The sequence below is a fragment of the Montipora foliosa genome, unplaced genomic scaffold, assembly GCF_036669935.1.
Source record: "Montipora foliosa isolate CH-2021 unplaced genomic scaffold, ASM3666993v2 scaffold_438, whole genome shotgun sequence".
NCBI lineage: Eukaryota > Metazoa > Cnidaria > Anthozoa > Scleractinia > Acroporidae > Montipora > Montipora foliosa.
Window position 1 is genome coordinate 10,001 of NW_027179743.1, and position 10,000 is coordinate 20,000.

The window sequence follows — 10,000 nt, forward strand, 5'->3', positions numbered from 1 at the left end:
TGCAGAGAACATTGTAGTATCAATGCCACATGTTTTAAGAGTGGTTTAAGTCCATCTTGAAATGGTGTCCCTAGAGACAGGTTTATAAGGCTTGACATAGCTGATAAACAACATAGTTTCAGTTCCCCTGAGTTTCTGAGTGCGCTGGATATATTCCCTTAAGCATGAATACGGACAGACAGTCGGATCTGGGAGGTATCTAGCTACTTCGATCCAAGTATGAGGCGCCCCAGGCCCGAGAATTTTGGTATGTTGTAAGACGTCAAAGGAACATAGATCTTCTTCCATTTTCATATGCTGAAGATCAAGCAGGTTGATAGATTGGCCTCGTTGACCCGAAACTAAAAGCAACAACATAAGCACTTTGGAAGTTAAATCTTTGAGTGGTAGCGTGCCATTAGGATAGTGTTTTAACACGGTTGATACATCCCAGATACTATTATATTTCGGGGTTGGTAGACGAGTTTCAAAGACACCTTTAATAAATCTAGTAACTACGGGGTTAGTCCCGAAATCGCCGCCTTCTATCTTGACGATAGTAGATATTGCCGAGCGGGCTGTGTTCAATGTAGTGTAGCTGATCATGGGACCTTTGTTGTAAAGGGTGAACAGAAAGTTTAACACGTCATTTAACGATGGGGCAAGGTAATCCACCTGTCTCTCACTACAAAATGCCACCCAATTTTGGAGGTACGTGGTATATTGTTTCCATGTTCCTTTCCTCCAGGATGTCATGAGGACTTTGGTAACGTCTGCTGGAATTTGCATGCGCCGGAAGTATTCCCTGACACAGGACATACCCCTAGGGCCAAGTTCTTGTGAAGTGGATGTGGTTGGTTGTGCGACGGAAGCTTGAGCAGGTCGCTTCTCGGTTGGATGATCCAGGGTTGATCCGCTAGAAGCTGCAGGAGGAGAGGAAGCCAAGTTTGTGTCGGCCAGAGCGGAGCAATCAGTACTTCCCTGGCGCTGTCCTGTTAAATTTTCTGGAGGCATCGTGGCAGAAGGCCTAAAATGAGGAAGGACATAAAAATTATGGTTATTCCAGTCGAGTGAAAATGCATCTGTGTAACAACTGCCAGGATCAGCTTTCCATGCACAGTACGTACTGAGCTGGTGATTTAGACGGCTTGCAAACATGTCAATGTTTAGGTTTGGATGGCGTGACACAATGTGTTCAAATTCTAGATCGTTCAATTTCCATTGATGTTTGTCACAAAATTCTCTAGATTTTTCATCTGCCTTAACGTTAAAAATTCCGGCAATATGGACTGCGGAAAGCCAAACATGTCTGGTGGTGCACCATTCCCAGACAGAGACTGCTAGTTGATTGAGCTCAGTAGACTTAGAACCTCCCATGTTGTTGATATAAGCGACATATCTGTCGGATGGTAGAGGTGGTTTTCTGGAGAAGCGAGTTGCAACTTGCGAAAAGTTTGTCGATTTTGGCTGCTGTGGGCGCGACGGTCATATATACCGAATCAAGGTCAAAGCCGAGAAATGTCAATCTCTGAGATGGCACAAACACTGATTTCTCAGGGTGTACAAAGAACCCTAAACGCATAAACATTGTTGTAGTGTCAACAACGTTGACATGGCATTCCTGAAATGTGTCAGCTTGAAGACAGGAATTATCGATGTACCCAGAACTTAAATGTCCCGCACCCCGCAGAGCAGAGTAAACGGGTTTTAACAGCTTAGTAAAAATACGGGGCGCGCTGGCCAGACCGTTAGGACGACAAGTGTACTGAAATATTCGCCTTCAAACCAAAACTTCAAATGTTTTTGGTGTGACAGGGCAATAGGGACCGTATAATAGGCGTCTTGCAGGTCCACCGAAGCCATGTAACAACCTGGTTTCATCATGCTAATGGCAGTCTCAAGCGTGTCCATTTTAAAGTGGTGATACTCTACAAACTCATTAAACTGTTTCAGGTTTAGGATGGTGCGATGACTGCCGTCCTTTTTGTGGCGCAAGAAGATAGTGGATACAAAATCGCCCTTTTCCGGTGATGACGGCACTATGCCACCTTTAGTGATAAGCTTATCGATTTCAGTTTGAACAGTAGCTCGTTCTGTGGCATTGAATATGTTTGGTCTATGAGAACTTGGTCGAGGCATAATGTCGCCTTTAAACTCTATTTGGACTCCAGTAACATACTGAAGTATCTCAGGGTCGGAAGCGAGGCCCTCCCACTGCGCTAAAAAGTTGCGTAGTCTACCAGCTTGAAAGCTGGTTTGCTTGTGAAGCATGTTTTGTACAACATCACTGCGTGATGACATGACGAGCTTTTCACATACCTTAGGTATCAATGGCGTTGTGGCTTCTCGCCCCCTTCTTTCTTTTACTTGAACTTGGGATACAGGCTGCGCCCTAAAAAATTCGAATTTTTGGAGCCGTGGTACTGGTAGGGATGAAACCTGTTTTCCCCCGGCTAGCAAAGGATCCATGCGTGCGGTGAGAGTGAGCTCTGTACATGTCTCCGCGGCCAGTCGACTGGGGGCGAAAGGAAGGGGGGGGGGGGGGGAAGGGGGACGCATTTTCGTCGTCAACTTCTTTGCATCGGTGATGTCTTTGGTGAGCTTGGACAAATCACCGAAGAGAAATTCGGACGGTCCCACGACCGTGCCACAGACAGAACCATAGTCCTTGTGCAACTCCTTTTTCATTGTATCGCCAGAGCGATATCATCAGTGACTGATGCCAGCAATTCGCTATCTTCATAACTCTATCTGCCGCTTTTGCTATGGCAATCGTAAAACCCACAAGCGTGCTTTGGTTCTTTTGGGAGCCTGCATCCTGCGTTCGCATGGATTCAGATATTTGGTTCCAAATCAGTGGATTAACCTTGGGTGTGCGCAGGCCCTCGACATTCTCGGGCCGCAAATATTGGTCTAACTTTGTTTTGAGCGCGTCAGCGCTCATTTCGTCCTTGAGGAGAGCAGTCATCAGGTGTAGCCAAGGTGTAGCCGTTGTGCTCGTTTCCGCGCTCACATTCTCGGAGTCGCTCATACTAGAAAAGCCCTAACTGCGTTAGGGTCGAAAGCGTAAGAGTGTGTGAACTACGTGAACACAAAAACCTGGAGACTTGAAGCACTGACTACGTCAGTCTCTCCAGAAAGAATAGTTTTCAGTTTTCAGTGGTTCGTTGTACGAGGTACGTCTAATCCCGCAAGGCGCAAACCATGCAGTGACTCGCGCAAGCGCCCATCTCATGGGATCTCCCGCCTTCTGGTCATGTGATGGAATTGTAATTATATCTACAACATGCTGGAGAAACATCGTTTATTCCATTTCCCAATCTGTTTAGTTTTATAGTGTATTCATATGCATTCATCTTTTTTTTTTTCAGTTGACTAAATTAAGTTACTTTGTGCAACTCGGAATTGCTCGGATTAAACTAGTCCAAAACTACTCGTAGATCCTCTGAACAGTATTTTCCTTACCTCAGGTAACACCCATACCCGCTGTGCGAAACACTCTTGCTTCTAATTTTATCCATGCTTATGCTGCCATCATTACTTATTTACTTAGCTATGGCGGTGTCTAACTAGAAAGCTCTGCTTTTATAGCCATGACGGCTTATAACAGAAGAACAGAAACGAAAGAGGAGAGAAAGAGAACGAGAACGACAAAACGGTACACCAGTAATAGCTTAAACTTGGTGGAAGAAGTTACTCCACAAATTGTTTTCTTGGACACTAAACCGTTTGTTATTTCTACCGATGAGTTATTTCAAGTGGACGTATATTTCTAAAAAGTGGTTTAGTCGTTTTTTTTTTTTCCTTTGCTCAGGAATGAAACTCGAATTTTTATTGTTAACTGGATTTAAATATCAATTATCTGTACTCTTTTTGGACAGAAATAATCGATCTAAAGGTCCGCCCGTTGTCAGAGTAGATAACCGAAGGTCTTCCATGACGTGCAATCAAGCGTTTCAAACTTCTGAGAAATGTTTCAGTCTCCAGGTTCGGCAAAACGTCTAGGTACAGGGCTCTTGTCAAGCTGCAAGCGAACAAAACCAAGTAGGCTGTAGGCTTTCCCTTCTTGCCGTGAAGACTTGCGGTACTTGGTAGGCCCGGCGAAATCTACTCCCACTAATTCAAATACACCCGCTGCCTTTGTTCTCTCTTGTGGTAGAAGGCCTGGTGGTGGTTTGGCTAACGCAACAGCTTGGAACCTTTTACATCCATAGCACTTCTTCACAGTTCTTTTTACGAGTCGTCTGAGTCGAGGAATCCAAAATTGCTCTATGATTCTTGCCATGGTGAGGCCAACTCCCCCGTGAAGTGTGGCATTGTGAGCCTGTTGAACGATCTTCTCGGCAAGGATAGTGGAATCTGGTATATAAATTGGATAGTCCCCCTGCAGCCGCCCTCTGCACTCTAATAGTCCGTCATCATTCTTTTGCAGGTTCAATGTCAACCTATCTTCCTCCATGCCTTTAGCTCCGCGTGCTTGGACTCGACGTACCCAGAAAAGCTCTTTTTTTTTTTATTTCTTCAGTTGTGAGTGGACCATTGATTCTTTGAGGTTTTGACTTCTTTGCGTTGTCAATGAACCGCCTTATCCACGCACAGACTCGCAGAGTTCGCCAATAGGAAGTCTTAGAGAGGAGCTCATCAAGTTCATCATTCGCGTCTACGGCGAGGGCAAACAGCTCTTTTGTAGGCTCACTTCTTCATTTGATTCTGTTGTAGGTGTGGTTACTATATCAGGAGGCCAATTTGTAGGGTCTGCTAGCCAGGTCGGCCCTTTCCACCGCAACTGATTTCCCTCCGTGAGAAATCCCACCACTACTAGCTCTTTTCCCTAGCCCGCACCGGAAATGATTCATCAACGAATCTTTCTTGTAAGATTCGTAGCGCAGCGTCCTTTTCATCGATCGCGCTGAAATTTGGCGTGTTTACTGGGGAGATATATCCCCAGTTTCCCTGAAAATCTCGGCTTTCTAGCTTTCATGACGCCTACATGACGGCCATTCTAATTTAGGCAATTTGAGCCGATGCGATGACCAAATTTTCAATCGATCGCCGAGCTCTCGCGAAGCGGTTTTTCTAACGTTATTCAGCCAAAAAATTACACTACATGCTTCGGAATAGATAAAGAAAAGGATTTGTGGTTCATTGGATGGGATTTCAAGCGTTAAAATCGCTGAAAAGGTAAGATTAATTATTTAGCGAAGCAATGCGTGTCTGGGAGCACATGGCCCTTTGATCTCACAGAATTGTGTTTTTCCTCAAAATATTCGCTTGTTTTCGCTTTCGCTCGCACATATTTACCTTTATTACATGTCCAGTGAATAGTTTTATCCTCTGGGATGAATTTTCCGTCGAAAAATCGGTTATTTGGGTGGTTTTTGGCAAACAGATGTTCATTATTCGTAATGCGATCGCTTCCGTTGCCGTTAGCAACGGGTCGCAAATTTGCCTTGTCATCACCTTATCACATTACGCATTGATCGCTAATCCGATTATCTCAAAAAAATCCAAAAATATTCGTGCCTCATCAGTTTTCGGTCAAATTTATGGCCAAGAAAGCTGATAAATTGAAGAAAATTTTATTTTCCAGCCGAAAATTCGTAATCAACGCTAAAATGACCAATTTTTGCCTGGAAAACTTTTTTTTTTGTTATTTTTCTTAAATTTTTTCGTTCAACTTTCGCTTTTATAAAAGGTTTCAGTTGTCTGTAAATAAGTTATATGCTGTTGGAAAGCTTATTTTCTTAGCTTTAAAATGATGTATTTTTTTCCCCCTAACTTTAAATATTTTTTGAGAAAAATAACTTTTTTTGGCGATGGCAGATTTACCGCGGTTTTCTCGCGGTTGGGAAGGTAGGGAAAAGAGCTAGCATAGTCTGCGGGTTGTCTTTGGTAGGCACATGCCGCCACGTTACATTGTTGTGGTCACGAATTTTCCGCACACGGTTGGCTACAAATTGCTTGTAATCCCCACTTCCGCGTATCCAATGAAGGGCGACGGTGCTGTCCAACCAGCAATGTAGAGAGGTTACTGGAAAACCTTGAAGTGCATCCAGAGCATTTGTAATGAGGTTTACCACCATGTGGCCAGAGACTAGTTCTCGCCGAGGTATGGTCAGCCCTTGTTTGGCCAATCTTGCTTTCGCCGTCACCAATCCTTGACTTTCTGACGATGAGTGTGTGACGACAGTATATACAACTGCTGCAACACCCCTTCCGCTAGCATCTCCGAAGGCATGGAGCTTAATTCCCTCGATAGATTCTCTAAAAGGTGTCAGCGATCTTGGACAGTTGATTCTCTGGGGCAATGAATTCTCCCACTTTTTCCACTGGCGAGTCAGAGTTTGCGGAAGCGGTGCCTCCCACGCGCATTTCTTGTCAAAGGCATCACGGTATAACAGCTTCCCTTGAAGTGTGATTGGAACCACAAGTCCAAGAGGATCGTAGATCTTGGCAACCTTTCCCAGAATGCCTCTTTTTGTTGGCGAGGAAGCATCGACTGGAAACGTGATTCCAAAGTCGTCGGTTGCCTTGTCCCATTTCAAACCAAGCAGGCCACATTCTCTTGGTTTTACTCCTAACTGTTGCTTTGCATAGCTTAAGTCGTCTTCGCAGTCGGCTGTTGGATCATCTTCCAAAGCTTTTGAGTTAGAGTGCCACTTGTGAAGGTGGAAATCAGCTTGACTATTGATATCGATGGTTTCGATCTTCTTCTGCTTGACTTCTGCGGTGGTCGCTCCTCCCATCAGAAGGTCATCCACGTATAGCTCACGCTCAATCTCTCCCACGCGTTCTAGGTGCTCAGCACGGCAGGTATCTAAATGATGTCGCATCATGCCACTAAGTAAAAAAGGTGAAGGCCCCAACCCAAACAGTGCCCTGGTAAACCTGTATGTGTGTACTTGATGAGGGTCCTCATTACTTAACCAATGGAAACGAAGAGCGTCTCAATCCTCTGGGCGAATACGCACTTGGAGAAATGCCTTTTGAATGTCTCCGGCAAGGGCTACTGTGTAGAATCTTCCTCGTAAAAGCACCTTCCATAGTTGATTCTGTAACGGCGGTTCGATTTCAAGACAGTCATTAAGAGAGGGTGCTGACTCGTATGCTCTCGCAGATGCGTGGTATACGATTCTCAGTTTCGTAGACTCTGCACTTTCTCTCAGGACGGGCTTGTGGGGTATGTAAAATTCGCGCCCTTTTGGTTCCATGCTAGCTTCTTCAATAATTTCTTCTGTTAGCTGCTCCTGCATGATGGCATAGTAGTTTTGTAGCTTCCCCACTCTCTTTAGTCGCTGTATAAGGCTTGAAAGTCTTCTAAGACTTCCTGATTTATCTGATGGTAATGGCTGGTGGTCACCTTTCCATGGAGGTCCACTTTCATACCATCCCTCAGGGCTGCGCTGAAGTTGTTCCAGGAACTCTGAGTGCACCACGCTCTGGTCTCCACTAGGTGGGTCTGCAACTCCTAGGACATCCATGCGGCATAGATCCTCGTAGTCACTTGGCATAGTATGGGCCAGAAACCGGCTATCCACATCTCCTCCAGTCCCTGGGGACATAATGGTCCACCCAAATTTAGTGTATTCAGCAACTGGTCCGCAAGGGTTCGCAAGTCTTGAGCTTGGCATAGCTGCTTGCTCCTAGTATTACGTGCACAGGGAGTAGACTCTTAGTATCGGTGTCCTCAATGTGTACGCCTCTCAGATGCTGGTATCTTGCAATAGTCTCCTTATAGTTAGGAGTTTCCACTGATAGAAGTTCCTGTCGTTCAACTCTAGTCACATTCACTGGCAAGGTATAACTTCCTCTAGTATCACTCACGATGACGTCATAAGTTTTGCTCTTTCTGGTTACAACTCCAACAATAGTTTGGACACGGCGAACAAGGGTACGAGCTGGAGTTAACTTTAAGAGTTCCAGTAGGTAGCCTGAAGCGTAGGAAACAGTTGCTCCTGTATCTAGTAATGCCCTGCACACCACGCCATTCACATTCACAACAACTATAGGATGGCAGACCCTCTCTCCCCCTTGCGTTGCTGTCAGAGCCACCCCATCGCTGACTGCCGCTTGAACACTGGTAGATGTCCAATCGCAAATCGAAGAATGATGCCTTTGTTTGCAATGAATGCATGTTGCTCGACTTCGGCACTGCGATGCGTTATGCTGTGCTTTGGTGCAGTTGAAACATAAGCGCTTGGTTTGTAAAATTCCACGACGCTCTGCTGGAGAATTTACGCGCTCACATTCCCACGATTTGTGAGTCACGCCATCGCAATAAACACACGCGCATCGTCCCGCCGGATCCTGATCGTGAGCGTAGAAACTTCTATGGCGTGGCGAGCGCGAAGGTGCCGACGAAAGTTTCCCGTTCGCGTTTCCTGATGGCTCGGTCGGATGGATTTGTTTCCATTCCTCTGAAGCTTGTAGCAACTGAGAAAATCCCCAGTCTTGCCAGCCAACTTTTCCTCTTACAAGTTCGGATTTGATCCTAGGTAATTTGTCGAGAATGCCACGCACCATTGATAAACAACCTTACAACCTTCCCAGCGTGTCTAAGGACTGTACGTTATAGCTCAATGACTGGCAGAATTTATGAATCTTGCTTGGCTGGGAACCAGTTATTACAGGCAAGGAATTAATATTATCGATATAGGCTCTGATGATTTCGCTTGTGTTTCCGTAGTTAGTCTTGAGAATATTCTTTGCCCGTTCGTATCCTTCAGAATTGAATGGCAACCCGTCGATTGATTCGCAAACGTGACCTTCAAGGAGCTCTTTCAGATGAGCAAACTTTGTAACAGCCGGCAGTTCGGATGCGTTGATTTCCGCTTCAAATTTGTTCCAGAAAGAGAGCCACTTTTCATACGTTCCATCATACTTTGTAATAATTAGCTTGGGTAATTTGAAATTCCTCTTCGATGATTGCTTTATTGTGGCTGATTCTAATTTAGCCTTTTGCTCGAGTTTAAGCTTCTCGAATTTGAGCTCGCTTTCCCGTTTATCGTTTTCTTTCTCCATCGCAGACTCTTCGAGGTGGTGAGTCAGGCTCAAAAGTTCCCTGTCTGCTTGCTCAATGCGTTGTTCAACCTCACCTCCCACTTGTTCCACGTTCTCTAACGTTTCTCCACTCATACGTTTTTCCTTTTCGATGTTCAACCTCAGCTCCTCGATTGATGCGACGACCTTTCTCAGTGTCTCTCTGTGGCGCATGAAGCAGTTTTCGAGCATGTCAGCGTCAACAGTTGAAATTCAGCGTTTAGTTTCTTGATATTTTCTTCCATGTTACAACAAATAAGATTGAAGAGTCCCGTCGGAGGTGCCACTTGTGTGGGGAATAGGAATAGATAGCCCACACTGTCACAATTCAACTCTTGTCCTTTAATTCCCGAAGTATATAAGTCTTAACAGATTCTCACTAGTAGATCGAAATCACTCCAAAAAAAACTAATCCAAAAAAGATCTATATAATATTTCAAAACTCAAAGATTCTATTGTTCTGGCACGCCCTAGATTAATTAATTAACATGATATGATTGATTGGATAAGACCCTATGGAAATTAAATTACAGAAACTATTAAGCATTTCGCCAAACATCAACAAACCTTAATAATGAGCCTAACAATGAGTACTAAATTTAAAATGGATATATAATTGATCCTATTTCCGACAGAGTTAACTCTACTAAGTTGCAAACCGTAATTTAATTTTTTCCTGTCTGTCCACGGTGTGAGACAGTTTGGTGTTCAACGTGGTATTGCAACTGTGAATAATAACATAACAAAGGCTGAAAATGACCCTCGAGCCCACACACTCAACTTTTGAAACTGCAGTGGTGCACATGTCCCCTTCAAACATAACGACACAACTTGATAAGAGCCCCAAAAATATCTTTAAGTATTAGTGGGACTTGTGAGAAATCGTACGTGTACCTCAGAATTTTAAATCCAGACTGTATTAATTGCCCCTTGCTAGCTACTATTAGTAGAATTCTACTAGTATACTAATGCAAATGCTATA

At 44.5% G+C, this 10,000-nt stretch overlaps 4 protein-coding genes across 4 annotated transcripts in view; 1 reads left to right on the forward strand and 3 right to left on the reverse strand.

Moving 5' to 3' along the window:
* Window positions 1-3,955: 3,955 nt before the first annotated feature.
* On the reverse strand, window positions 3,956-4,438 carry LOC137989054 (uncharacterized). Its single transcript, XM_068834943.1, has one exon. The coding sequence runs from the start codon at window positions 4,436-4,438 to the stop codon at window positions 3,956-3,958; it is 483 nt and encodes a 160-aa protein (XP_068691044.1).
* Window positions 4,439-5,053: 615 nt separating this feature from the next.
* LOC137989057 (inactive tyrosine-protein kinase 7-like) overlaps window positions 5,054-10,000 on the forward strand; it is a 92,677-nt gene continuing 87,730 nt past the window's right edge. Inside the window, exon 1 of the mRNA XM_068834946.1 lies at window positions 5,054-5,160. The gene's annotated coding sequence lies outside the window, so the exon portion shown is untranslated. The remainder of the gene's footprint in view (window positions 5,161-10,000) is intronic.
* Window positions 5,805-6,812, reverse strand: LOC137989055 (uncharacterized). The gene has a single exon (XM_068834944.1). It carries the CDS (start codon window positions 6,810-6,812, stop codon window positions 5,805-5,807), a length of 1,008 nt encoding a protein of 335 aa, XP_068691045.1.
* Window positions 6,927-7,541, reverse strand: LOC137989056 (uncharacterized). Its single transcript, XM_068834945.1, has one exon. The coding sequence runs from the start codon at window positions 7,539-7,541 to the stop codon at window positions 6,927-6,929; it is 615 nt and encodes a 204-aa protein (XP_068691046.1).